We start from the raw sequence: 27,264 nt of genomic DNA on the forward strand, positions 1-27,264 counted from the left end.
AAATTGATTTATTGATCAAATTATGAAGATTAACTATAAAAAATTTTACATAGTTATTTATTTCATTAAGCGTTGATATTATCAGGACAAAAAAGGAAAATGAAAGCAAAGTTCCGTCGTATGTATTATCAGCAATATTCCCAGTCTTTGTGATCTGGCGGTCGACAGGCCTCCGGGCATTTAGCGGGATAGAGTTCGCCACCTGCACCACCAATGTAATACTTGCCGTTACGTTTAGTTGGGAATGGGAATACTTTCAGTGGTGACGTCCGTGTCAAATGTTCATTCTGACACTGGTAAGAATCATGGGCCATCTAACAAAAACCGTTCAGATAATATCACGAATACAATGCACAATAATAAATAATAACTAACCACGTCATATTTAGCGGCCGGCCATACGATAGTGTCCAACGAGGCTTGGTCCTGCCAACGGATTTGATCCTGTCCGGCAAGCACCAAAGCTCGCATCAGACCTTCAATCAGATCTCTACGCCGATGAAGTTTGGCTCCCCACATTCCTACACATACAATAACCTATTAATTAACTGTCTAATACTACACAAACAATTCAATTACCGGCCAAAATGATGGAACCGTGCAACGTGTGATCGCGCATAACGTGGAACGTGTAGTTTGACTTGAGCCATTCGTCGACAGCGTCGACTTCCCTTGGCCAAATAATGCTGTCGACATCTCGTGAAATGAATACATCGACATTGGGATCGAGCATGACCAAGTAACGGAACATTTTGGGATTCAATCCAGCGAGGAGAGCGGGATCGATGGGCATCGTTTTGTTGCCGATGCGCTCGATCATAAGAGGCACACTGCACAGGTCGACATTTTGAAACTGACAATAAACGTCGCAGAGCTGATTGTGAGCTTCTTTCTCGGGTCCACCTCGATCGCGGATGTTGTGATAAATCCGGACAACCCATCCAGGGTAATCTCTGTCGGCCGTCAGCGAAATATTCCTCAACAAAGAGTAGTAACGATTGGCGACGGAAGCGTTGTGAACGTTTCCGTACAACGTGTACGTGATGACTTTCTGATGCCTTCCGCGGATGGAAGATTCCGAACTGCACCACTTGAACGCGTTCGGATCGGGCCGAATCGATACGTTGCCCGTCGCAACTTCTTTGCCACAGTTGCATAGCGACGAAATGTATTTCGGCGGTCCTTCTTCCGTTTGATTTGTTCCCGGCGATCTCCTTCTGCACTGGCGACTTTGATTTGAATTGGAATTGCTGCTCTGATTCCAGACGACGACGATGGCGACGAAAACCAGAGTCACGAAAGTCAATTGACGAGACTGGCGTGTCACTAACTGAATCAGTTTGTTTAACGTTATCATTCTTACTACTAGGCCGTGAGGAGAGAAATTATTGCATGTACACTTTACGTTATTAGTACTGTGAGTTTACGCATACTCACAACGTTTCAGTAGAGACCAGCATGTTACCACGCCGGATGTTGGCTGCCGAATGAATATTGAAACCGAAATTGAAGACTAGCTAGCGAGGTAAATACCGACGTGGAATTGTGTAGGTATAACAGCTGACAGAAAAAGGTTGAAGAATTTTGAGATCATTCACCTGTGTGAAGGTTGTATATACGCATCACTTTATCCCTTCAGTCTTATTGGAGGATGTCCGATTGTTCGACACATCACTGAAGCACAACGATGAATTTTAAAAATAGCTTTTTCTAAAAATAAGCTTATAACATAATATATTATAACTTTTCTACAGATAGAATCACCTATCTTTAAGTTTGCAGTTGAGTAGTATAACCAGTAGAACAAAGATACAATTTGTGGATTAATTAATATCATGACAGGAAAACAATTTCATTTAATTAATGGAAAAATGTAAGAACGACCGTATGTAAAGGGCCGTAATTGCAATGGCGGAGCGGGTTAGCGCCTGTCGCCGGAGCGCAGCTTCTGATGGCTATAATCAATATATTAAGCGTTATTTTTCTTAAAATAGACTGAAAGTGACAAGTTAACGTGGTTTTATTAATATACCTAAAACATGATACTTTCATTTAAGACTGATTGATTGTGATGTCAGCGGATGTAAAGAGATCATACGTTCTAGACAATAACAAGCAACATCTGTACCAACATAATTTAACTTTTCTGCAGTTGAATTACTTTTTTCTTTGTCCAACTGAATTCGTGTAGGCCCGCATATACTGTATAGGCCTAGAAATATAATACACACAAGTGTTCTGCGACTTCCCGCATAACTTTATTTAGATTATGGTTCAAACAATACTGTTCCCTAATAGTGACATTGTCTAGAAATTCTAACTAGCTAATTGCAACTATAATCCTTGCCATGGAAAAACATAAGACAAATTCATCCTTCTTGTTTTGTTTTTTCAAGTTCATCATTATACATTTGATCGTTAACATAGCGCTTCAATTTCAAGAGAATTTCTTGCTACACCATATACTTTTTTCCCATAATAAAAATGTTGAATGACCAAACAGCAGATGCCTTGATGAGAATATTTGCCGTGAGTTTTTAAGCAGTCAAATGCTAAATTCCGTTTACCGTGTGTTGCAAGGCTAGAAATGCTGACAGATGTTTATACATAACATGGTACGAGTCAGCTGCCGTCTTTTTTTCTTCCCTGGGAAAATGTTCTAATACCTCTTTGTTTGTGAGAAAAGCGACCGTAATTACAAAAGTGAGTAATAATATAGCTCATCTTGTCAATCAAACTCGACGAAAACATGTAACCAACTCGCGAGACTATAAATATTTAAAAAAAATTTTATTTCCGGTGAATTTTCCAAAGACGAATGAGGATTTCATCGAGTCGACAACCTTTCGTCATGGACGTTATTTGCGGATGTACTTAACATTCCCTTTCTAAATGTTTGCCAGATTTTTTAACGCTACCGGATGTTACATATACTCGACTCATTCACATTTTCTTTCACATTTTTTTATTGAAATATGCGCTCTTATTATTGCAATCTAGTTCCGTGTTGCCCATCGCCTTCCACCCAAAAAATACAGAAAATCTATAAGTTATAAAAAATAACCGAAACTAGCCTAGGATTTTCAGCAAAGTGACTGGATAAGTTCCTTAAATTTAGAAGCGCATCAACCCAGCGGACGAGTTGCAACAGGAAGCGAAATTATTCAGTGCCGTACGGCCTTGTTTATCGATTTCCGCATGTTCCCGATGGGTCGGAAAAGGCGGTGTTAAAATAGGAATGGTCAGGAATGCTCGTTTTAGTTCCTGCGTTGTGATAGCTATGGTACCAGCCATCTGTTGGAACTTGGAAGAGCAAGGGCAATAAAAAAAAACGAAAAATTCGTTAAACCTGTGCATCATTTGCCTGTAGGCATAAAATAGGAACGTTTATCAAGTTTAAGTTGTGTGTTATTATGCGTTTTCATTTTTTGACTTATTCAATGAGAACATTTTAATAATGTAATTGACTTAAGTTGAATTAACAATGTATCCAGTCCTGGTGGTCAGGAGGACGACAGGCAACTGGGCAAACGGCTGGATACATTTCGTGACCGGCACCTCCGACGTAATAACTTCCGTTTCGTCGGGTGGGAAAGGGAAAAACCTTAAGTACACTAGTTTTGACGATGTACGGATTCTCACAGTGATAACTGTCAAAATTCAAGTCAAATAAAATAAAATAAAATGCGAAATTTATATGTCAAAATACCTGTCATGAGCCATCTGTTCCACAAACAACCACAACAGAAAGAAATTATAGTTGCAATTATTAGCATTATTAACTTTAAAAAAGTTATTTTACCACGTCATATTTTGCTACAGGCCACAGGATGCGATCCAGCGAAGCTTGATCTTGATGGAAAACCTTATTCTGCCCAGAAAGGACCAAAGCTCTTGCCAATCCTTCGATCAGATCCCTTCTTTCATGGAGCTTTATTCCAAACATTCCTATAAAAGTAATTGTTCAAAGAGATAAGCAGAACATAGCTCAATATTTAATTGTATTATCTATATAGTACCTGCCAATATGATAGAGCCATGGCCCGAGTGATCTCTCATCAAATGGAACGTATAATTGGACGGGAGCCATTGTCTGACGGCATCGACCTCTCTGGGAAAGATGAGGCTATCGACGTCACGAGAAATGAACACATCGACATTGGGATCGAGCATGACCAAAAAACGGTACATTTTTGGATTGAGTCCACGGACGAGAGCGGGATCGATCGGCGTTGTGCTATTGCCAATGCGGTCGGCCAGCGCCGGTACGTCGCACAAGTCGACGTTCGGATATCGGCAGTAAATGTTGCACAACTGCCGGTAACCTTCGCTGTTCGGCTCGTCCACGAGATTATGATAAATTCGAATAACGTATCCCGGATATTGTTTGGCCACTGTCAGGGATATGTTCCTCAAATTGGAGTAGTAGCGTCTGAAAACGGAAGCGTTGTGAGCATTTCCGAATAGAGCGTAGGTCACGATACGTTGATGACGACCTCGCATGGATGACTCTGTTCCGCACCACTGGAAAGCGTTCGGATCGGCCGTTTCGTTAGTTGACATTGGAATTTTCTTCCCGCAACTACACAGAGGGGAAACGAAAGCGTTTGTCTCGTCCTCCGCATCTTCGGCGGCACATTCTCCTAATTCATTTTCCCCATTCGAGGCGTTTTTCGCGATAAATCCGAATGAAGCCATCGCCAGAAAAATGAGCGTGAACTGGGTGTTTTGTCGGTTGAATATTTGCTGCAGGGCTTGAGGGAACATTTTATAGACCTTGATTGAGCTGTGAGACGTTCAAATTTCACTTCCAGCTCTTCTGGTGTCTAAACCAGGACTGGACATCTACCAACAACCTGTGGCTGAGGACCGGCTGCTAATACAAAAAGTGTAATTTCGTTTTCTTGTTCCGTTAAATTTTATTTCATTTTTGTTTGAATATTATATTGCCCTTCATAAAAGAACAAAAACGTGTGACTTAAAATATGGAATCCATACGCATATAGATCAATAAACTATGAGTTAATATTCGAAAAAATAGGCATCGTGATTGATACTCACGTTTTGTGATGTATCAACGTGGAGTTGCCTCCACGTTTGCTCTTTAATTTATATTGGAAAACAGAGAAACCTTTTTTGCTTTCGTTTAACGATGTTCGCACAAAAAGGTTTCCCGCAACTATAGTTGTTTCAAGAAAAACTTTGTATAACAATTTAAGGCTTCGTGATTTAGAGGCAACATTTCAGACATGCATTCATTTGACATTTGGCCATTTAACATTGACTTATAAGCCACCTGCCGTGAACCATCTGTCTCGTATACGGAACAAAAGAATTCGAGCTAAATCTTGTTCTATGAATAAAGTTATGTAACATTTTTTTTTGGGGGGGGGGATGTCGTTTCGTTTTAGGAGTGGGGGTTATTGACGTTGCTTTACTTAATTAGAGCAAAATCGGCTTCGTGCTGGAATTATTAACATATACAATTTGCTATTGGCATAAAAAGCCCTCACTATATTCGGTTCGTCATTGATGTTGATCAATACAAATTATGCATGTGTTCTCGATACTAATGATGTTTTCAAATTGTAAGAGATATATGTGTTTGAGATGTGATTCGGGCAACGCCAGGAATCGTAAGCGTTGCAAGCATTTCCAACTAGACCCAAAAGCAACGAGCACGACGTCATTTTGCTCCAATGATTTCCTCGCGTCGATAATTCTGTGCTGTATTACTTAACATGCAGCATCCGGATGCGCATGCAGTCTCTTTTGACACTGGAATTTCCTTCTCGCAATTACGTAGAGATAAAACGTGGTATATGATTCCTCTCCTCCAGCGGCACATTCCAACAATAAAACAAAACCACTCTAGAAGAATTTATAAGAAAAAGATATGGCAAGTAGAAGGCATGTGAACGTGCCGTTTAACGTTGGGTCGTTCCAGCCATGAATTCATTCGTTACACGAAATTCTACACTCCCGGTATAGCATCCACGTAATTTCCCCCATGGGGATTCTGTCACAGACAACACTTTCGCACTCACTATCTAATTGCGCTGACTGAGAAATTACAGAGCACTCAGCTCGGTCATTAGTTTTGAGATTTTAATCAAGACACTCCCAATGACATAATTACTGCTTTCAATTTTCATGCGTAATGACCTCTAGTTCTCCTAATTTGACTTGTTAAGCTCTAGTTATTTTCTAAAGAATTTTTAAATCTTTCTTTATTCAGTTTTTTATTCTTATGGATCGGCGAAAGTAAAAATAAAAAATATTATTCCTTTTTCTCATATTATTCATAAGTTTGATTTACATTGCAAATCGTGAACGGTCGTACACAGTCTTGGCTAAACTAGGCTAAAATAGTTTTACTTATACATTCCGTCAAATAAAAATTAGTAAGTAAAACGAAAATTTCTCGACAGCAATGCATGTAGGCCTTATTTTTCTATTCTCTCTAACATCTCTATTATACGCGTGTTAACATTGATGTCTCTCAGCAGTTTGTGATTCCCATTCGACGAGTTGTTCCCTTAGATTTCCGGTGAAGTGCATTGATTTGTTGAGTGCTTCGCCCTTTGGCGATCACGGTGGTCCAAAACTTTTAGTCCACAGCGTGGAGAAAGACAAGAATCAGGAGGAACTTTGGGAAACGTTCTCTCTATAGTCTATAATCCTAGCTCGTCTACACTCGTTAACTTTCGCTTTAATTTATGTCGTGCGTATATGAATTGTTTTTCCAATCCTATTGATCCATTGATCCTATTTCAACAGAGTTTACAAATAAAAGCCGTTGGACGGAATAGATGAGATGCTATTTATATTTGCCGTATTGATTATGCCTTTCTTGATTTATAGATCGCCACCTTGGTAGTACTCCCTTCCAACTTCAGGGACATACTGCGTCGTTCAGTTCCTAATGATTTTTACTTATCATATAAAGACAGAAGTCGATGATCCAGTCGCGTGCCCGGACGTTTACGGTTATTTATGGTCTTACGGAGCAACGCGTCATAGCGGCGATACTCTGTGAGACTCCACCCATTGTCGACGTTTTCGTGCGTGACGTGCGGTACCAAAAGCGATCAGGTTTCACTTTGACACTGTATGGTTTTATTTCACCTTTGTTTGAGGAAGGATTTCAAACGGAAGTCGTCGTTGGGGGCTGAGAGAAAAAGATCCCGTATGATGAAAAAACAAAAAGATTCTTTCAATTCTCAACCGAAGGATAACTCAAAACATATGCCAAGAAAACTGGGTTCGGTTCCCCTTTGGCCCTGCCGGAACTCGTTAATCCTCCCGCCGTGTCAGTTCCACAAAAATCCCCTACAGCACCCGGCCTCTAGTCCTAAAATATCAATCCCCCCTTTTTTTTGAGCCCACGCGCTTAGTTTATTGTGACTTTTATCGTAAAATTATGTGCATCTTTCATTATGCAGACAAATGATAAGATCTTAATTAATTTTGGTGTCACTTTCATTTCATTTAAAGTTAATTTTAAAATCGATCTGAAATGGAAGGTATTAGATTACTGGAAGTAGGAAATGAGAATTTGTTGTTGTTAAAGCGTCGTGCATTCGAATGCTGGATCGATAACGGAGAACGCTTGGGGTAAAGACTAAAGGCAAGGGTGTGCCTGAAACAAGACACTCTTGTCCCTTTTTTGGGTGTATAATTATAATGGAACAAAAAAGTACTCTAAAAAGAAGGGAGATGAAAGACACAGCGGAAAAGGAAACGGCGAATTGAGTGAATGAGACAATAAAAGCTTTGCTGAAGGAAATGCTATATCGTAGAGAAAGTCAGAAGCGGGTTTTGAGGCTGTGTCGGCTGTGTGCCCGCTCATAGAATTTCTTGGTATTAGTCTAACTCCAAATTCAACGCAGTACGGATTGGACTGACAGTTAATGCCCGAGGATATTGCCAGAATTTGAAAGTTTATGCTAGTCAATGAGAACAAGGTGAGTCACATTGTGTTGTGCAATAGGATATAAATCTCACTTGTATTTCACGTCACGTTTTGATCGCTGACTGGACGATCGGTGCTGCGATTATTAATCAATCTTTGCCTAGCCGCTTTTACACAGTGTATATAAGGCTAGACAGTCGCGCCCAGAAATACCCGGTTGCTAGTGCTCTATCGTGTGTGGAGAGGGACGAGAAAAAATCTATTTCTAGCACGCCTCTTCTTCCCGTGCAGTAAACGATACGGCATTTGACTAGTCGAGCTTGAACTTTCTGACCAGACTGATGTTGTGTGTGTGCATGTGAAAGGGATATTTTCAATCACTCGTCAGTTTTCAACAACCAACATTCCAAAGATGCAGGAAAACAGCCAAGATCAAGGTAGTTTCTCTCATTTAATGCAGTCAATTGTACCTTATAGAATTATTTTTTATTTCTCTAGATCAGATTATTATGACACCGGGGAAGAGGACAGCCAATTCTACCACTATTGTGGTTGAAAGGCGTCCCATAGCTATCAAAGACCAGCAAGAAAATCTTCATGTCGCAGGTGGGGCTCACAAAGGGATTGTTATTAATAAAAACACTGTGGCCGTTGAAGATGATCCAACACCGGCACAACTTTCATTGGAGTTTTGTGTGTACTTGATCAGTGCTGCCACAAACATGCACACCAAGGAAAGTCGACAACTCAGATTTTGGTTCAAGGAAGTGGTCTCTGAAAGTGATCAACCAAAGGTTGCTCAAGAATTCTTCAAACAATTGGTTGCCCCATTCGAATTTCCCAGGGACTATGTTGGATTCATCAAGAAAATCATGAAACTGATGCAACAAGATTATCCTACTTTACGAAAGATTGAAGTAGAACTGAAGCAGCTTGGACAGTCCAGTCAGCCACCACCTGATGCAGGTTTGCAAATTTGTGTTTATTTTTTTTTTATTTTTTACTTTTACTCAAAAGATCATAAAACAAATAAGGATATACAATTAAATTGACTTCTACAGCCAAACAGGGAACTATACTTTTATCTGTGGGAATAAAGGGGAAGCCTAAAAAGGTTAAAGGTTAGATTCTCTTGCTGATCAGCTCTGCACATTTCTGATTTGAGTATGCTGCATAGGCTGAATAGATCGACATAATTCACTACACAAATTTTGAAAAATATGCCCCACACATTTACCTGTATAATCAGCGGGTCCCTTTACTCGTATAATCAAGCCCACTAATGTTGCGTGCGTGTGTGCCGTGTTTCACCGATCGCTAATAACCTGTAGCTTAATACTAATAATGATTAATGGCAACCGCAGTAGAAAAACCACCCACGAATCGGATGAAATAATAATTCTACATTCATATCATTTTGCACAGGTATGATGGATCAAGACGTGAGTCTTACCGAAATTGAAGTCACATCTTCGCGTTTATTGGAAATGATCGAGTCTGCCTATCCCAATCCTCTGTCTGTGTCTGAAATGGCCAAGTATGTTTCATTCATTATCGTAAAAATTCCTTGGCTAGCGTGTTGATGTACACCCTTTTTTGTTTTAGACAAACGCACAGCGAAAAAAGTAAAGTATTTTTACTCCTATCGGAACTTCAAGCAAGCGGCATGGTGAAAACCGTGAATGGCAACGAATCATTCACCCGCGTAGTGCAAAACGAAAATAAAGTTAAAGTGGTTAAGCAAATGCCGAAAATCGTCAAGGCCAAGCAACCCACTATCGCCATTATTACTTCTCAGTATTGCGAGAAACTTGCGGTTGACGCCATGATGGATGACCAAGAAACTTTTGTTCGCTACACGACCGTCGGTGCGTATTTATTTAATATTCCATTGGTAACGTCATACCTATTCGTGGTGCCATAACCTATTTCGTGTCTTTGTCAGGTGAATCAAATATCTACACGTTGGGTAACATCGGCCAGCACAGAGTAAGATCAATTGGAGATAGTCATACTCATGTGATCATAAAACTGATTTGATTGCTCTGTACTTTTATTTGTAGGTGGTCTGTACAAAACTTCCCACCGTTGGCCACACACGAGAAGCCCTGATTGCTTCCGGAAGCACAACAACCCGACTTCTGGGGACGTTCCAGGCAGTTGAATTCGTAATTCTCGTGGGATTAGGCGGAGGAGTTCCTCATTACACGGACCATGCACGCCACGTTCGCCTTGGTGACGTTGTCGTTTCTTCGCCCATCCCACCAAACAAGTGATTGCCCAGTTTATTGAATCAATGAAATAGCAGTACTCATCGTTTGTCATCTTAAAACTCTCTAGAGATATATATACGTATTGTGAACTGGAACCAGTTAAAGAAGGGCAGACGCAAAGCACTCCAGTTTATGAAACGAAATCCTGGGCCCCGCCAACGCTCCTCCTACAAGAAATCAGCAGCCGCTTGAAAACACAAGTATAAATTAATATTGCAAATGGTTGCAGCAGAAATAATAAGTCAAGATTACGCAATCTATCCAGGGCGAGGAAAATCCTAGTCAGGCAGTTTGGAATGATTACCTCACAGACGGAATAAGCAAACTGTCGAAAGATGGCGTTAACTTTGCTCGTCCTTCAGAAGACACTGATAAATTATACATGTCTCTTGGAGGATCTGACGTCATTGAGGTCACGCATCCCACTGGCTCTTCTGAAAATGGGTAAGCGTGTTTATTTTAAACAGCACTAATCTCATTTTTTATAATCGGTGAATTTACTTTCCTTTGTAGGCGCCAGACAGGCAAGCCAGTAATTCACCTAGGACCGATAGCTGCTGGCCGTCAAGTGAGCAAGGACGATCAACTTCGACAGGATTTCGCCACCCGCTTTGGAATATTGGCGTTCGACATGGAATACGATGCAGTCATTGAAAGCGTTTACGGCAATCGAAAAGATTCTTATTTGATTGTGCGTGGCATAGCCGACTACAAAGATGGCTCAAGGAAAAAGGAATGGCAACCTTATGCATCACTAGCAGCAGCTGCTTTCACAAAAGCTGTCATTTGTTCAATGACCCTTTCCAATGACGACTAAGTTACATTGTTTGGCCCTACTCAATTTGCCAAAATTCTATTGCCATTCAGTTGTTCTCTGAAATTTGGTGTCTCTTTCTCTTCAAATCATTTGATCTGTTTATTTATTAAGATCTGACATTCACAACCATACTTTTTAGCCGTTTTTAAATCGAGTCATCCAGCTGCTGCATTTTCCTTTGCTATTCCCAAATTACGTCCTAGTCCATACAACTATATTAGACTAATAGCCAGAACATAATATATTTGCATCACGCAAGCTAATTATTTTTAGCTATATAATACCTAGCTACAAATTGACGAATCATCATTCATTTTTAAATGCAAACATATTATATCCAAAATACAAATTAATGGTAGCTTTTAGGTGGAATTTATGATACGGCCTTTTTTTTCAAAATCGAATTCTGTGTAAGAACAGTATTATTACAATACAAATTGCTTCAAATCTTACTTAATGTATCAAATTTTTTGGTTTCCCGCCCACCATAAGATTCAATTTGTTAAACCGCTAGATGGCTCAGTAAACTGTAAACATGACATCAGTCTGAAGTCTCGTGGTTCTTCTGAAACAGCAGCGGCGGTATGGTCTTACAGTAAAAGAAGAGGATTAAATAAGATTGAAACATTGAGAACGCAACATTGCGTACGTGACAATGGCAAAGATCACAGAATTTGACGTGGACGACCCTCGCTATCGAATCACCCCTTCCCAGCAAATGCTGTGTTCTTGTCTTGGTGCCCTTACAACATCAACACTTGGTAACAAAAAAATGCATTCTATAACTACGCTTTTTCGTGTGATAGTCACATTTTCCCCTTTCATTCAAATTTTAGTCACGCCGCTGGATGTCGTCAAAATCCGTCTCCAGGCTCAGCAGAAACCAATGCTACCAAATCGCTGTTTCATTTATTGTAATGGCTTGATGGATCACTGTATAATATGTGTGAATGGTCAAGGCAAACAACTAAATGCTTCAATTGCAAAAGAACAGTGGTACAGGAGGCCAGGGCAATTTACAGGAACATTGGTATAATATGTCAAGTGTTGATTTTAAGATTTAGCTGTTATATAACTAATATGTACTTTAACTACAGGATGCATTTGTAAAGATAGTTAAAGTTGAAGGAATTTCATCTTTGTGGAGTGGTCTCTCACCAACCCTTGTTCTTGCATTACCTGCCACTATGGTGTATTTTACCATGTATGAGCAGTTGAGATGTTTTATTAAAGATAGGCAGGATGTGGAAGGAAGCTTCTTCCATCAGCAACCTGTATGGCTGACATCATTGGTTGCCGGTGGAGTTGGAAGAACATTGGCAGTCACTATGGTCAGTCCATTGGAGTTGATTCGAACCAAAATGCAGTCCCAAAAGCTCAGCTATCAAGGTACAGCTCAGCAGAGCTCAAGGAATATTCAGTGTTACATAACATTATTTCATTAATAGAGGTGGGTGTTGCGGTTCGTGAATTGGTTAAAAATCGAGGTTTCTTCGGCTTATGGCAGGGGCTATCCCCATCATTATTAAGAGATGTGCCATTTTCCGGTAAGTTTTAATCCTTAAATTTGACACAAAACTTCCTAACAACTCTTTTGTCCCTAGCTATCTATTGGTCGTTTTACGAGACGTATAAAAAATTCCTGCCCTCGCCTGATATAACAATTTCGCAGAGCTTCGTCGGAGGAGCGTTGGCTGGAATGGTGAAATTCAACAAAAATATATGGTCATTAAACTTGACACTTATCAACTTTTTTGTCAAATATGCAGCTCGCTGCCGTTGTCACGCTCCCTTTCGACGTGGTAAAAACTTTGAGGCAACTCGAGTTCGGAGAAAGTATACGCTCAGGTAAAAATGCGGATGGATAATTTTAAACACAGGTTATTTTATAGTATTTATTGCTGATATTTTCCATTCCACTTTTCACAGATGAGCCACCGAGAAAGGTCAGCACAACTAAAGAAATCATTCAAAGGATCTACCAGCAACGAGGAGTTGGGGGACTTTTTGCGGGACTAGTACCGCGAATAGCCAAAATAGGTTCGATTTCTTAATTGATACAAATTTCTAATGCACTTTTCTTTGCAAGGTTCAAAGGTTATCATCTTTTCTTGCCTTTTTGCAGCACCGGCCTGTGCAGTCATGATTTCATCGTACGAGTATGGGAAACATTATTTCAGTCGTTACAACAAAAAGATGCTCGAAAATACGTGAAACGACTTGCACGTCCGACAGAGAATCTAGTTTGTTGACATTTTTTTTAGTGATGACTTGAGATAAAATAAAATGGAATGTTTTAATAAAGGCGTTCCATTCCACCTTTTCTTTATCTTAACGATTAGAGATCATATATTATTATTATTAATTTTAAAATAGGGGTTATTTACTGTCAAAAATTTAAGTCAAAACCGGCAACATCTGAAAGATTAGCGCTTCTTTCCGAAATTTGAGATCACGAGCGAAACGTCTTTTTCTGTTTTGAGGACGGAAACTTTGGCCATGTTAAGTCTCATCTGATGCTCGAGAACGACACGGTCCAACTGCTCCAACTCGGCCTGAAGTTTTTCAACGACGCTGTCAATCGATCTGTTGAGCAGAAGAGAATTAGTTGCTAACGAGTCCGCCCCAGTTGCCGAAGAAGTGTGCCAGTTACGTTTTTTCTCTTTGATATTCCTCCTCCAGCAGATCGGCTTCCCGCTTCCAAAATTGCCATTCCTGATGCACCGTCTCCATATCTTCGTGAATGAGCGGGATCAACTGGCCCAGCGGCAATGCGGCTTGCGCCATTTCTTGGATGAGACTCTTCAGATGCTGCACTTGGGCTGAAGAGCTGTCATGCTCCCTATTGCCAGACTCCTTTCATTCATTGCAACATAAGATATTGAAAGTTAATTATATTTAAAATAAAAATCTATTTTGATTTCTCCGTACCATATCCGATAGGGGATCCCACTCTCTTTGGGCAGATAAAATTTGTTCGACTAGTTTACCCTGTTCACCGCCCATGAATTCATCAGCGCCAGCTTGAGAGAGATCGGCCGTGGCTTGATCAAACACAGCTGCCTGGACTATTCTATCTTCTTCGTCGTCTGACATGGGATTGCCTTCAATAATCACTCGAGGCACTTGGCCAGTCATAGGTCTGGAATGAACCGAAAACTTGTGACGCAACTGTCATGGCGCAATAGAGGAAGGAAGCCCACCAAATATACCTGCTGTCCTGTTGAATGACTGAAAGTCTATCTCTTGAGGTCCTCGAAGGCGGACGCCGAGAACTTTTCGGCCGACTTCCGCTGGCCGGTCGCTTGAGTGGCAAGTTGGGACTTAAACTTCGATTAGGAATCGGCTTTTCGAACGCATTCAGGATGTTAGTTTGAGGTGGTGACAGCTGTGCGATCCTGCTGGGGATCATTTCTAACAGAGAAAATCAATAATGCACGGAAACTGTTTAAATACTGAATTAACTTTTATGCTCTTCATCATACCAGGCGGCTCCTGCGTTTCTGCCAAATCGTCGATCCCTATTGATTAAGTATACGTTAATAAAAAAATATATCAAAATGAATTACTATGCATGGACCTTCATCTTGTAGATCTCGAGCAGCCAAAGATTTTAAAGGTCGGATCTTTTTCAGTTAAAACAAGAAACAAAAGAGTTAAGAAAGTAATTTAAATCATTATTTTAGTAGCATATCATTACGGTTGATGTATCCATAGGCTGTTCGATTGTAATCCCGCTGTCTATTGAAGGGAAATCTGGAGACACATGTAAGGATTTGTCATCGAAACCATCGGTCGGGATAATTATTGATGAATCTTTAACGGGTTCTTCGTCAACATTGTTGGAATAGTCCGGAGGATCAACGTTCGTCACATCATCGGCAATGGTTTCTTCGACAATATTTTTCTGATTTTGTTGCTGGGATCTTTCTAATGATCTACTGCTACGGGGAGTTGCTGTAGCGTCTTTCACGTTCCGGGAGCTGCTGTTGTTCATTTTAACTGAAACACTAGAAGTTGGCTTGGTTGATGATGTTTTGCTTGTGTTGTCTGGCTTCCTATTGCTACTGGCACCAGGATCTTTTTTAGCTTCCTCAGTTTTACTATTGTTAGTCGTTGTTTTGTTAGGCAAGGCAGGCTTTGATGAAGAAGTAGAAAATTGACTTGGTTTGTTACTGCTGACTCCTGATTTGGCTACATCTTTGGTTTTATTCGTGTTGGGTGCTTGTCTGTTGATGGCATCTGATTTGGCTGTAGATCTTGATACATTGTTTTCTTTCGAAGTAGTGCCAGGTGGAACACTTTTCTTCAAAACTGTTATTGGAATTAATTACATTTTTAATAAATTATATTTAGAATTCTTTGAATCTCTATATACCCTTTTTCTCAGGTTTGGCTGACAAGGTGTTGTTCTTTTGTTGGGAATTACTATTTTGCTTATTATTTTCAAGCATCAGAGCCAAGGCTTGAAGTAAATAATTTGTTTTTCCAGCTTCAATGCCAGCGACAATCTTGGATGGCTTGACATTCAAATTCTGTCCAAGTTCAGATGCTGAAATAGGCAGTTAAATTTCAGTGAATATTTAAGAACCAGATTTGATTATTTTTAGACATCAATCTTACATATGTGGGAGATAAACTTTTGCAGGAACGCTATTTTGTCTTCTTTTTCCTTGATGTTCTCAGAAAGTAGTTCTTGTTTGGTGAAAACATTCTCCAGTATGCCATACTGACTGATGACCTGATATACACAATAAAATGGGAAAAAGGTTGACATCATCACAGATCACACCCCAAAAATCAATAAGTCAAAACATGAAATAACACTTTGAAAAGCACTTGGAAGTTGGGACTCACGGCCGTGATAATGTCGTGAATAAACCGGAAAGGTGGACGTTTCAGGAGTTTATCCGTCAGCTGAGGTCGCTGAATGTACTTTCCCAGCTTTTGTTGAGTGCGTTGGATCACCGAGGGATCTATCTCTTCAACCATATTTACTCGCTGAGCACTGCTGCTGCTGCTGGCGGTTCAGGTGTTGGAGAAACACTGACACTGAGGACGCGAGAGGAGCGAATAATCCAGATCAAGGCTGCGTTTTGTTTGGTAGTTTTCCTGCAAAGAGATTCGCAGTTTCTATCGAAACACACGTCACACACGATATTATATATTCTGGGATGAATAAGTAATCTGTGTCCGTCTGACGAGCCAAGGTATTTGTGTGACGCTCGATCGGTCACCATGACGACCAGAAATCCAATTGTCAAATAAAATTCAGGCCGCGGCCCAGTGTGTGCAATGTTGTCGTCTAATTCTAGAAACAACCAACTCCTTTTAATTGATTTTCCGACCACACAAAACGACCAGATTAGCGTCACACTAATAGAGCCCAGTTGTTCGTTAACGACGCGCAATTGCTCAAAAAAAAACCTCTTGCAATTTTATTAAATTACATGTTGTGCTGGTCTGGGCTGTTGAACTCTTCTGCTCCGTCTGTCGTATATGTAATCCCGTATATCTCCGCCAGCAGCCGGGGAATCCGCCGGCAGCTGTTGGCCCTGTACACTGACAGGATTGACATCCCAATCCGTCATCAATTCTCGACTGTGGTTACAGTTGGAAACTTGGAATATCATCTTAGTGAATATAACTCGTCGGCGCGGGCCGGGCAGAGAGAGACTAGACCACACATTGTATTTATACAGTTATATCTTGACAGTTGTCTCATGGCACTACACAGCCCAGTCTAAAAACCCTCGGCACTCATCACTTATTCTGCCAAAAACTATGGAAGGGGGCGACAAGGAAAGAAAAAGAAAGAAAGAAAAAAATAACTCTCAAATCCTCTCCCGAAAATGTTGACAATGCGATTTAGACTCACGAGCGTGCGATACGCACCCCACCAGATTTTCTCTTTTTGCCTTTTTGTTTTTGTTTTTTTTTTAATTACATGGTATTACAGAGGAGATGTACAACAACTTATATAGAGTATTGTTTGATATAATAACAAGAAAAAAAGAATCGATAATGATGACATCACTAAACGGAAGAGAAGTAACAAATAATTCAAATCAATAATCGATATTATTTTTTTGGCTTGGGCAAAACTATGCATGGAATCACAATTTGACATTTCCCTTTTTTTTCTTTGCTTTTACAATGGATTTATTTTTTTATTTATTTGCCTCCGAGGAGAGCAACAACAACAACATCAACATTTAGATGGAACTTTGGTTTTTATTTTATTTTATTTTATTTTATTTTTACGGACCGTACGGGGACGAGGTGAGCACGACGCAGGTGGCGACGGTTGTGATGATGACGAACGTGAGCAATAGGATCCTGCGAACATTGACGAGAAAATTGAAAATCCAATGAAAAATTCAATAGGAAAAAGGGAGAGAAACCTGTCGCAAACGAGGGCCAGCTGTTTCCATTCGAGCGCAATGGCCTCCCGGCGATCCTGTTCTTCCAGTCGGTTCTCGTTCCGCTCGACGGCCGTGGACACGCGGGCCATCAACTCGGTCAATCGTTGCTCGTAAATGCTGCCTTGGCTCAGGATTCCGAATCCGCCGCCAATTTCAGCAGACGACGACCCACTCACTGTGGGGGGAAAAAAAATGTTTGTTCATTCCTATTTCTTTTCGATTGAAAAGGAAAAAGAAAAATGTCAGAAATCAGATGGAACCTGGTTCGGGATTCAATAACGGCTGCTGCTGAGGATGCTGTTGATGGTGATGCGGGGCTTTGGGCGTTGATGGGACGCGGCGGGAATAGAATTTGGGCGACGGCGGACCGATGCCCAGGAAATCCAGATCGGCCGACTGGAATTTGTCGTTATAATCGGGATCCAAATAGACGTCGGTCGCTCTCGGCTCCAACTCCTTTCCCAAACGTTTTTCATTTGTATTACTTATCGATTTTTCCATTCAATTTTTTAATAGAAATTGAAAAAGAAAGAAGAAAAAATGGCTGGACGAGATCAAATATAAGTTTACCTGGAGTCTTAAGCGCAGTCGCTCCTGAGAATTCCGGCTGCTTGGGGGACCGCCATTGAGGGGCGTCGCTGGGAACCAGCCGGAGGAGGATCTCGTGGCCGAGACACCGACCGGTGGCTGATGTGATGATGACGGACGTCCTGCCCTTTGATGAACGTGACGGCCACTGCTGCCGCCGTGTGGAGATTTGCCGCAAGTGCAGCGGAGATCGGGGCCGGCCGACGTGCAAACTTTAGTCGGCGATTCGTTGAAGTTGCGGGAAGCCAAGCGGCTGGCCGGAATGGGATCTCCGGAAGCGCCGGAGTGATGGTGTTCTCCTCCGCCGCCTGAACTCGGCGTGGACGACGGCGACGAGTGTCTCTCGTCGACATCAAAGCGGAGCAAAACCAGCCGGGCCAGCCCGCCCAGAATGATCCGGCGCATGATGTACGGCACCTCAGTGCCTCTCAAGCCGCGGTGGTGAAGATTCAACGTGACCACCGACAGCCCCGAAGCGAACGACACCAAGCAAATGGAGACGCCGTAATACAAGCCTATATGCCGCGATTGGATTATTTAAAAAAAAGGTAAAATGGCGCCAAATAATTAAAATACAAAATACAAAATATCGATCGTTTTATATTTCCGGATGATAGACACTATAGTTCTCTAGGGAATGGTAGATGTAGTACGTCGTCCTGATTAAAAGTTTTCCCTTGTTCCGTCTAGAAGAAAAATGTGTAACCCGTGTCGTCGTCGTCGTTTCATCATAGAGTCTAAACGCCGCTAGCGGGCGCTGTGACGTCAACCGGTCATCAACCGGCGACACGACTTTGGGCTGCCGACGACATCATATCGTCAGTTGGTGGAGTCTCCTATATACTGTACTACAGTTCTCACAAGATCTAATATCGACCGGCGAAGCGCAAACAGTGCGTTCACGCGCGTCACACACATAACCAGCTATAAGCTATAGCTCTGCTATATTCTGCGCTTCTCAAATCCCCCGACTTGAATTTTCCCCACTTTTTTTTTGCCCATCAGCTCGCACGTGCAATAGACACACACACAGCAGAGACATTAGAGATAATATAGACGTCCACACAGCCTGTATAGAGATCTACTATAATATGAAGTTAGAGCGAGATGATGAGAGATATATACTCACTGATGAGCGGAGTCTTCTCGGTTGGCGGCAAACTTTCCCTGATGGTCATGAGGAAGACAGTCATGGACAGCAGTGAACTGATGCCCAGGGTCACTTTCTCGCCGGACTCGGACGGGACGTAAAACACCAGTAAAGCTGCCGGGCAATATGATGTTACGATGGGACAAATAAACATTTGGAGATATTATTATTAATCTACTGCGGGGAATAAACGCAGTTCACAGCACACACTCCCCGAACGCAAAAGATATTGCATCGGGTCCAGGGAGAGTCCAGGGTGTGGGGGGAAAAAATGTCATCAGACAGTCGTCTGCTTTTATTTGAGGATTGTGGGGTGCGCGTTTTTAATGTCTAATAGAAAAATGAATGTCGTCGTCATAATAATAATACGAACCGATGCCGTTGATGAGCAGACAGGGCAGGATCAAGTTGAAGACGTAGAACAGTGGGCGGCGCTTCATTTTGATGACGTAAGTGATGTCCGGATAAGGCTCCGGGCAGCAGCTGTAGTACTCCTCGTGATGGATGGCTTCGAAATCCACCAGGTCGAACTCGCCGTTCGTCTGGTAGTTGCTCACGTCCCCTTCGTCCGTTTGCTTCTTCAAATCGATCTGCCAATGATAATGCCGATGAAAATCACACGCAAAATAAATAAATAAAAAGACCGTCAAGCGAATAATAAATATAAACGGACGATTATTTATTTTGTCTGTTATTTCTCTATTGAATTAGACATTTTCAAAATGTCAAATATTCTGCGATGGTCTGTGTGACGACATCGATGGGAATCGGCAATTTTTTCGATTTTCCACCGTTGGGAGCAGTCTATGAGGGGGAAAAGGTTTTTTCCCACTCTCGTTCGTTCAGCGATGCGCGTTCATTTTCAATCTCTGATCTCGTGCTGGAGGGGGTGGGGGAACTTTGCCACTTGAGCAACTGCTGGGATGAGAGAGAGGACGAAGAATGTTGTCTATCCTGTGCGATCTCGCCAGTGTGCCGAGTCGCTCGTCATTTGAACTGTAGATATTATCCCATCGTTCGTTCGTCGTCGTAGGAGAGCTATTGGGAGTCACGGACCAATAACGTCACATCACATCGCGATGATCCGCCATGCGGAAAAAAAAGGCGAAATAAATAAATTTCAATCTCTTCTTCTTCTTCTTTTTTCCCTTTTTGTGTGTGTGATTGAATAACTTTGTGAAACAAACGAAATGTCAACCACTCTACGATTTCAACCGTGTCGATTTCAAGAGCAAAAGGAACTCGAAAAGCTGAGCGACAATGAACGAAATGGCACGTCGCATAACACATCAATCCTGTCAAAAGTCGCAGGAATAATTTCACACGAACTGCGTATATAACACGGCAAAAAAAGAGCTGAAGGAATAAGAATATACGCGATTTATATGTTTGATCAGAAAAGAAAAGGAAATAAAAGAGCTGCTGCTGCTGCTAGGGCTGTGCATCGCCTAGCTGCATGGGGCTCATCAGCCATTCAGTCGGCGTCGGGATCCGATTGCCTTTCCCTGCTAATGGGATATTATTTATCAGACTGGCTTCTTGTCTCCTATTTCTTCTTTTTCTTCCGGATTGCGTTAGAGAGTAACGAGGACGAGGAAACGACGGAATAAATATCTCACGAATTCCTTGTTTATAGATGTCTAAACGTCTGATGGTTGTGAGGAATCGCCATTGATCCAATTTGAGTCGTCAAAAATGGCCAGACATTTATAAATCAATTGATAATAACTACACAGCAGAAAGATATAGTATAGACACAGCCAAACAGCCGGTAGACTGCTGGGCAAGCGATAGACATTATAAGGCGCGTGTGCGTTATTTGGAGGGGGGATCAAAGAGTATACACGTACACACACACACATACACACACAGTCAAATAACGGCGAATGAATGGCCTCTTTTCATTCGATTATTATTAGATGCGCATCCCTAGCGTCTAATATTTTTTTTTCTTTTCTTTTCTCTTTTGGCAACTTGTATTCCTTTTCTCTTTTGTGTTTGTTTCTTTCTTTTGTTTGTTATTTCTTGTATCGACACAAAAAAGATCACACATCGAGGTTTTCGGTGCTTCATCACGGAGCTAGGGACGGAGTCTCGTCCTGCACGGGCGGCTTTGGCTTACTGGGCCCAGCAAACCAAAATAAAAACAACCGGACACTTTGAATCGCTGGCGGTAAATTTCAAGAAAAATGAATTCCCCGGCTTTCTGGCACACAAACACCTATACAGTCCTCCTATCCATGTCCCTATATACATCTAATATATATTCAAAATAGGACAGACACAGCAGCTATAGTGCTGGCGAGAGAGGAGAAGACGCGAAATCCTTTCGACGGACGTGTCGTCTAATATATTAAGGAACAACACTGTCATATGGAAGCCCTTTTTTCTCTCTCTCTCTCTCTGGTGGGTGCTGCGCGCCTTATTTCTTGATACGTAAGTAGGTAATCTAATTTCCAGTGCATGCATACATGTAGGTCCCGGTCCTCGCCCAGCTCAAAGTGTTGGGCGCCTCTTATTAGACCCAGTTAGGAGCTCAAAGTATTTGTCCGACTTGCTGGCGTGGCTGAGAAAGAGCATAGAGTATAGTCACACCCTTTATTTCGTGTCGCCCCCAGGAATTTCGTGACGAACGAGGAACACACGCGGCCCTTTTCTGGAACAATTTTGGTTTTTTTGTCGTTTCAATTCTCACGGCTTCTTCCCTATGCATAACTCCGTTGGTTGAATCGGCAAAGTTTTGATAATTATATAGACATTTAATCAAGATGAAAAAGTAGAAAAAGAGAAGAGTGTCTGATGTACCTGGAATCCGTCGTAAGTCCAGGAAGCCCATTTCATCTTGCAGCTCTGCAAGTCGAACGGGAAATACTCGACGTTGATGTCGCACGAGCTGCGGAAAATGCCGTGACTCAGCCAGACGACCTTTACAGCAGCAGCGGTGTCGATTATTGATTCAATTCAATTTCAAATAAAAAAGAAATAAATTCATGAAAGAATCAAATTCACTCACCTCGCCGTTGTCCGAGACGATGACGTTGGTGTTGATGACGCTGGACGTGTACTGGGCATCGGCGTTGTTGTACAGGATAATGTCCGGTCTCCAGACTCTCTGGTAAGGGATTCTCACCACGTGAATACCTCCTGGGTATTTTATTTGATTTTGAAATGAATTGAAATCTAATAATAATTGAAGAATGAAATGAAGAATGAAATGAATTTGTTACCGTAATCGGACGAGTTCCAGGTCAAGTGACTGTCGTTCCATTTCTGTGTCAGCCAACAGTTTGTCGTTAGTATTTGATTTCGTTCGTCCTGTTTGTTTTTTTCAAAAATAAAAACCGCGGGAAATTTAAACAAATTTGAATGGCGCTTGTTTTTGAAAGTGATTTCCATCCTAATACATACCACGTCGATGATTAAATGGAGTGACATGCCGAAAACCACTTGAAGGGCTTTGGTGGAATTGGCGACAGGACCTGTAACAATCGAATGAGAGTCAAATTCATATCTCGATTGCCACTGCTGTGCAGCAGCGTATATAAACCCGGAATCAAATGGGAGCGGATGGGAGCGGAAGACTTACGAGCGTTGCTGTCGTAATTGGCCATCAAATGGCGCAAGAGTCGGTACTCGTTGTGATCCGAGTGAACAGCTTCCGGCAATAGGAGGATGAGCTCAAGTGACAGCAGCAGCCAAGCTAAACACACACACACGCAAAGTAGAGATATAGAACTTATGTTGTTGCGTTTGTGTGTTGTGCGTCAATCACAGCAGGGAAACATTCAACAACTTTGCAAATTAATGAGAATTTATAAACCGTCGCATCTCTAACCCGCCATTCGCTCCGAGAAAAAAGAATCAGCACAGCATCCCGAATGGGGAAATCAACTTCTTTGATTTACTTCCGTTTTGATTCTCTCTCCCCCCCCCCTTCTTTGACTGGCTGTGTATCTCTTAATATTTGCATCTGAATTTTGTGTCTACATAACGTCTGTCATTAATTAAGTCCTCGGGTTCGTAGTACGTACGCAGCAGCACCATGCACTCATAGCCCATCAGCTTCGTCAGATTCCTCCATCGTTGTCGGTTCCCGGTTAAAATTTCATCATCAATTTCCCCCTCACCCGCTTAGACATCTTCGTTATCGACGGACAGCTCGCCCGTCCTTCTAATTAATTGTGGAGCCATCGAAGCCGAATATTCGCAATCATCACAGCCATAAGATTTATTCGGTCTGCTCTCCTCCGCCCATCTCATCTTTGATGAGTAGTATTTGACATGTCAAATTAGTTACAGCGCCATATCAAATGGGTAATGCTTTAAAAAAAAAAGCTTCTAAGTATTTTCCAAGAGAAACCAAATGAATCAATTAATAAGTATCTAGAGAGGTAGGGGGACACGCCCTTTTTATATGTAAATTTACTATAAATATAGATTATAGATACGCGTTAATTGCGGTGTGATTAGCAAGTCATCGACGCGCAGCACTCGAATCATTCACTCTCCTGGAGGTACTTTCAATACAACTTTCTCTCTATTCTAATTAATTCCCAGTAATGAAATACTGCTATATGCGTTTGGCTTTGAAATAGTCGTGGAATTTGTTCTCTATAAAGTTCGCTTTGGCTGCTGCTGCTGGCTGCGCTGGTTACCGCAATTTCCATTCGCGCTAATAAAGAGACAAGGGTCTCTCTCTGCTCCTCCCCTTAAACTGCATTTGCATCGTCAACAAAATTTCGTTATCGACAAGTACGAAAAAAGAAAAAAGAAAAGAAAATGATGATCATCAAACGCCTGGAGGCGTCAGCGAAATAAGTTCAGAATTTTTTCTGCGATCGAAATGGCCAGAAAAAGAAAAAAAGGCAAATAAAATATATGGCGCTGTGGTGGTGTAGTAGTATAGATTGATAGTGAGATGAATCATCAACACTATGTGTATATAACATGCATAGATGGATGTACATATAGACGCCTGTGGGCGTGTCGAGCTGATATTGCACAAAAATAATATTTGCTGGTCTCCGAAAAAAAAAAGTCCTTTTACGTGGGGGCGGCGTGCATGGGTCTGCCTAGGCTAATACGCTATATGGCTGCTGCATCTAGTGTGTGCCGTCAAATGAGACGTGTAAAATAAACGAAACGGGATAGTTGGTCCGTCATCAAAACCGGATGATATCCACAGCACCCCCACCCCTCGACCCACACACACACATAGTCAGAGTCAAAGATTCTTATATTTATACTACTAGTACTTTACTCTGCCCCGCTGCAATATCAAAGAGATTTGCATATACCAACAAACCCTGTATAGCTCTAGCTAGCTATAATATAATACCGCGGCCGAGGGACTCTGTTATAGACTTTATACCGCAACGACTTTGAAAATCCGAAATGTGTGTATCAAAGCAAAAAAAAAAAGAAAAGAAAAGAAAAACAGAGATTAGATGGCCATGTCTAAATATTTTCTGTCCCGGGTTATTGGTTTAAACCCTCGCGCGGATAATATCGCAATTGAAAAAGAAGAAAAAAAAGTTGCGGATGAGCTCAAAAACCGCGCCCTTATAGTACACACTATATATACTTGTATACGACGTAGAAATAAAGAAGTTGATGGGGCTAGTCACCAGCAGCATCAAAATCAAACGGATATAAAACCCCCTCGAGAGGAGAGAATACTATAGGCCTATTTAGGATTTGATGGACGAAGAAATATTCCCTTTGAAATCAGCGGGGGGAAAAAGAGGAAGATTCTCGTTTCGCGGGTTTGTATGTATACACATTCGAATGATTTTCATCAATCGGCCAGAAAAATACATGGTTTTCCTTCTACCACGATGATGGTATTATTAGACATGTCTTATATATATAATACAGACGCGCGGGATATCGGCTGCTGCTGCTGCTGCGGAATTGGATGCGAATAACAAATCGAAAAAGGGCCGCGGCGTGGTATTATAATACAGGATCGGGTTATATAGACGTGACTGTACAAGTCGTACCCGCAGCATCGGCCGCCCAGAAGAAAAAAAGAATGAAGAAAAGTCTGTTGTGACGACAACGACGACGGGAATATATAACAAAGAAAAAGAATAGAATGTATATACGGATAGAGCTCTTCTTTCTCTCATCATCTGCTGTTGCGCTGCTCACAAAAGATACAGGGCAAACAAAAGAAAACAACAACAACAAAAAAAACCAATGGTTGAGCTATATGAGCTATGTAGGCTACTTCTGCTGGCCGCGGGCCCCGCTTGCTGTTTGGAGTACGATTGGATATATATATATTCTTTGTGATTGTATGTTTGTTGTAAATTATATTCGTTTTGATTATTGCGTGTCCCCTTTTTCTTGTCTCCTTAATGAAGAATGTGTGCCATCCCTTCACAGACCGAAGCAAAAGCCGAACATTTATCTCGACACGGAAATCTGCACGTCTGGCATTAAAATCAAATGTGTTTAGCCAGTAGCCAATATTTTCGTAGTAACATAAATACATGATCTAAATGACTATATTCTTTATATAATTCCAGTTCATTGCATAGCCTACACAACATGTATATGATTGTATATAGCCCTAATATAATTATATAGACCGAAACCAAGTGGGAAATGATTTACCTGCTGTGCCGACTGCGCGGAATCTGGACGAATGCATCGGTAGGAGCTGCTGCTAGAAATGCCAGACTTTTATATTATGACGTGCTGGTTAAAAGACCCGCGTGCGGTTATTGCCTTTTGTTTTTTTATTTCCTTCCTCTTTTGTGTTTTGTGTTTGTTTGTAATCAAATCACAGTTGACGATGTGTAGATTCTGCCTCTTTGTGGAAGATCTACAGAGTTCTGCGATCATCAATCGGCCGCTGTATAGCGAGCAGAAGAAGCTGAGCAGTATAGCAGCACAGGAGCCGTATAGGCTCAAAGAGTCGAAGAGAGAGAGAGAGAGGATAGGACGGCCTATATGGCCAGCATCATCTAGATAGACATAGATATCCCCCCGGAGAGTGACTTTGAAGTCAAGTGTCTGCTCTGATCTGCTGCTGCTGCATGTGGATCGAGTCGAGAGATATATAACTAATAGAAGAAAGAAGAGACCAGAGCACAGCAGCTCCTTGCGCTCCTGCCGGGCGACTATAAGGAGCGGTCAGGAGAGCAGATAAAACCAACTGGAACAGCACAGCACAGCACACACGCACACCGAGTCAGCACAGATGAAATCACAAAACAAGACAAAAAAAGAAAAAAAGTCTCCGGTCCAGCAGCGCAGTACAGTAGCAGCCGGCCCCCTTATATTCCTGCGTCTTTTTACGGTAATGATCCACTCCTGGGCAGCAGCAGCAACTCACTGGACTCACTCATTTCCCCCCTTTTTTCCCCTTCTTCCTCCACACCCCCCCTCCTTCAGCAATGAACAAGCGGCACCACCACCAGTCTATAGACACACAGTATATAATATATATATGTGAGGGGGGGGGGGAGGGAGGATATAATATAACAGCCCCCAGGCCGGGCTGTCTGTATAGTTGATGACTTGCTCGGCCGTTAGACAATCGCTTTTTTCTCTGTATAGGGGGAGAAATAACAGCACGGGAAAACAGCACTGGGCGATGAAATGGTTTTCAGCAAAAGGAGAAATATGCTGCTGCTGCTGCTGCTGGATGGAGGAACTGGTGTGTAGCGACTGGCCGTCTTGGCAAAGTTGGCCGGCGTATATATATATGCTGTCTCTGCTGAGCTGTGTCGTCTCTCTAGCTGCTGCTGTATAGCCTACAATATACTATAGAAGAGTGGCGATAGATATCTAGCTCAAATATTTCCCTCTCTCTCTCTTTTCCGCTGCTGGATGTTGTGGATATGCGGTGGCGGGCACATGCGCATCGGTAATAGGCGGCGCCAGAGCGCATCCGTGTCGCTGTTTAGTTAACCCGCCTTCTCATTTTTTTTTGTTTTTATTTCTTTTTTCTTTTTTGTGTTATATAAGAGACAATCCGGTATGTAATAGAAGGAGACATTTCTTTTGGCCTGCTCTTATATTTCATGATGAGATTGATATTCAATTTCAAATGATTCCGCGCGGACGGAGTGCTGCTGGAGAGA

At 41.8% G+C, this 27,264-nt stretch overlaps 6 protein-coding genes across 9 annotated transcripts; 2 read left to right on the forward strand and 4 right to left on the reverse strand.

The window, feature by feature from the left end:
- Window positions 1-40: 40 nt before the first annotated feature.
- On the reverse strand, window positions 41-1,597 carry LOC124199254. Its single transcript, XM_046595004.1, has 3 exons — window positions 580-1,597; window positions 376-521; window positions 41-314 (listed from the first exon to the last, which is right to left on the reverse strand). Exons 1-3 carry the CDS (start codon window positions 1,355-1,357, stop codon window positions 129-131), a joined length of 1,110 nt encoding a protein of 369 aa, XP_046450960.1. The 5' UTR covers window positions 1,358-1,597; the 3' UTR covers window positions 41-128.
- Window positions 1,598-3,390: 1,793 nt separating this feature from the next.
- On the reverse strand, window positions 3,391-4,857 carry LOC124199293. Its single transcript, XM_046595084.1, has 4 exons — window positions 4,020-4,857; window positions 3,803-3,948; window positions 3,710-3,723; window positions 3,391-3,650 (listed from the first exon to the last, which is right to left on the reverse strand). Exons 1-4 carry the CDS (start codon window positions 4,765-4,767, stop codon window positions 3,479-3,481), a joined length of 1,080 nt encoding a protein of 359 aa, XP_046451040.1. The 5' UTR covers window positions 4,768-4,857; the 3' UTR covers window positions 3,391-3,478.
- Window positions 4,858-7,870: 3,013 nt separating this feature from the next.
- Window positions 7,871-11,457, forward strand: LOC124199258. 3 transcript variants are annotated; one of them, XM_046595008.1, is made up of 11 exons: window positions 7,871-7,967; window positions 8,080-8,352; window positions 8,414-8,881; window positions 8,977-9,036; window positions 9,341-9,452; window positions 9,521-9,783; window positions 9,861-9,904; window positions 9,979-10,187; window positions 10,256-10,388; window positions 10,454-10,632; window positions 10,702-11,457. In XM_046595008.1, exons 2-11 carry the CDS (start codon window positions 8,328-8,330, stop codon window positions 11,003-11,005), a joined length of 1,797 nt encoding a protein of 598 aa, XP_046450964.1. In that variant the 5' UTR covers window positions 7,871-7,967; window positions 8,080-8,327; the 3' UTR covers window positions 11,006-11,457. The 3 variants fall into 3 exon arrangements, with proteins under 3 accessions (XP_046450964.1, XP_046450966.1, XP_046450965.1); XM_046595010.1 differs by lacking the exon at window positions 8,977-9,036 and having other exon boundaries at window positions 7,872-7,967; XM_046595009.1 differs by lacking the exon at window positions 8,977-9,036 and having other exon boundaries at window positions 7,874-8,352.
- A 69-nt stretch (window positions 11,458-11,526) lies between these two features.
- Window positions 11,527-13,309, forward strand: LOC124199259 (solute carrier family 25 member 40-like). Its single transcript, XM_046595012.1, has 8 exons — window positions 11,527-11,766; window positions 11,842-12,035; window positions 12,103-12,394; window positions 12,454-12,552; window positions 12,610-12,707; window positions 12,775-12,853; window positions 12,935-13,045; window positions 13,131-13,309. The coding sequence occupies exons 1-8, from the start codon at window positions 11,661-11,663 to the stop codon at window positions 13,217-13,219; spliced, it is 1,068 nt and encodes a 355-aa protein (XP_046450968.1). The 5' UTR covers window positions 11,527-11,660; the 3' UTR covers window positions 13,220-13,309.
- Window positions 12,887-16,260, reverse strand: LOC124199257 (TRAF3-interacting protein 1-like). The gene is made up of 10 exons (XM_046595007.1): window positions 15,863-16,260; window positions 15,629-15,746; window positions 15,384-15,557; window positions 14,706-15,319; window positions 14,586-14,631; window positions 14,491-14,526; window positions 14,218-14,419; window positions 13,937-14,147; window positions 13,659-13,861; window positions 12,887-13,591 (listed from the first exon to the last, which is right to left on the reverse strand). Exons 1-10 carry the CDS (start codon window positions 15,995-15,997, stop codon window positions 13,432-13,434), a joined length of 1,899 nt encoding a protein of 632 aa, XP_046450963.1. The 5' UTR covers window positions 15,998-16,260; the 3' UTR covers window positions 12,887-13,431.
- Window positions 16,261-16,679: 419 nt separating this feature from the next.
- Window positions 16,680-26,946, reverse strand: LOC124199721 (neuronal acetylcholine receptor subunit alpha-10-like). 2 transcript variants are annotated; one of them, XM_046595643.1, is made up of 12 exons: window positions 25,790-26,946; window positions 22,755-22,868; window positions 22,577-22,647; window positions 22,396-22,483; window positions 22,182-22,312; window positions 21,974-22,093; window positions 19,542-19,758; window positions 19,148-19,282; window positions 18,001-18,533; window positions 17,691-17,883; window positions 17,410-17,605; window positions 16,680-17,344 (listed from the first exon to the last, which is right to left on the reverse strand). In XM_046595643.1, the coding sequence occupies exons 1-12, from the start codon at window positions 25,824-25,826 to the stop codon at window positions 17,266-17,268; spliced, it is 1,914 nt and encodes a 637-aa protein (XP_046451599.1). In that variant the 5' UTR covers window positions 25,827-26,946; the 3' UTR covers window positions 16,680-17,265. The 2 variants fall into 2 exon arrangements, with proteins under 2 accessions (XP_046451599.1, XP_046451598.1); XM_046595642.1 differs by having other exon boundaries at window positions 17,691-17,886.
- Between the last annotated feature and the right edge of the window lie 318 nt (window positions 26,947-27,264).

Source organism: Daphnia pulex, chromosome 8 (assembly GCF_021134715.1).
Source record: "Daphnia pulex isolate KAP4 chromosome 8, ASM2113471v1".
NCBI lineage: Eukaryota > Metazoa > Arthropoda > Branchiopoda > Diplostraca > Daphniidae > Daphnia > Daphnia pulex.

Bases quoted from the DNA above. Each gene is read 5' to 3' on its own strand.
- LOC124199254 (XM_046595004.1), bottom strand. From the start codon at position 1,357: ATGATAACGTTAAACAAACTGATTCAGTTAGTGACACGCCAGTCTCGT. The intron at 522-579 runs GTAATTGAATTG...TTGTATGTGTAG, and splicing joins CGGTTCCATCATTTTGGCCG to GAATGTGGGGAGCCAAACTT. The intron at 315-375 runs GTTAGTTATTAT...GGTTTTTGTTAG, and splicing joins CGGCCGCTAAATATGACGTG to ATGGCCCATGATTCTTACCA.
- LOC124199259 (XM_046595012.1), top strand. From the start codon at position 11,661: ATGGCAAAGATCACAGAATTTGACGTGGACGACCCTCGCTATCGAATC. The intron at 12,854-12,934 runs GTAAAAATGCGG...CACTTTTCACAG, and splicing joins CGGAGAAAGTATACGCTCAG to ATGAGCCACCGAGAAAGGTC. The intron at 13,046-13,130 runs GTTCGATTTCTT...GCCTTTTTGCAG, and splicing joins ACCGCGAATAGCCAAAATAG to CACCGGCCTGTGCAGTCATG.
- LOC124199258 (XM_046595008.1), top strand. From the start codon at position 8,328: ATGCAGGAAAACAGCCAAGATCAAG. The intron at 9,453-9,520 runs GTATGTTTCATT...TTTTTGTTTTAG, and splicing joins TCTGTGTCTGAAATGGCCAA to ACAAACGCACAGCGAAAAAA. The intron at 9,784-9,860 runs GTGCGTATTTAT...TGTCTTTGTCAG, and splicing joins TGTTCGCTACACGACCGTCG to GTGAATCAAATATCTACACG.
- LOC124199257 (XM_046595007.1), bottom strand. From the start codon at position 15,997: ATGGTTGAAGAGATAGATCCCTCGGTGATCCAACGCACTCAACAAAAG. The intron at 14,527-14,585 runs GTCCATGCATAG...CTTAATCAATAG, and splicing joins TCGAGATCTACAAGATGAAG to GGATCGACGATTTGGCAGAA. The intron at 13,862-13,936 runs GTACGGAGAAAT...AATGAATGAAAG, and splicing joins GGGATCCCCTATCGGATATG to GAGTCTGGCAATAGGGAGCA.
- LOC124199293 (XM_046595084.1), bottom strand. From the start codon at position 4,767: ATGTTCCCTCAAGCCCTGCAGCAAATATTCAACCGACAAAACACCCAG. The intron at 3,949-4,019 runs GTACTATATAGA...TTACTTTTATAG, and splicing joins TGGCTCTATCATATTGGCAG to GAATGTTTGGAATAAAGCTC.
- LOC124199721 (XM_046595642.1), bottom strand. From the start codon at position 25,826: ATGCATTCGTCCAGATTCCGCGCAGTCGGCACAGCAG. The intron at 19,759-21,973 runs GTACATCAGACA...TATCATTGGCAG, and splicing joins GGACTTACGACGGATTCCAG to ATCGATTTGAAGAAGCAAAC. The intron at 19,283-19,541 runs GTTCGTATTATT...ATTGCCCGGCAG, and splicing joins TCTGCTCATCAACGGCATCG to CTTTACTGGTGTTTTACGTC.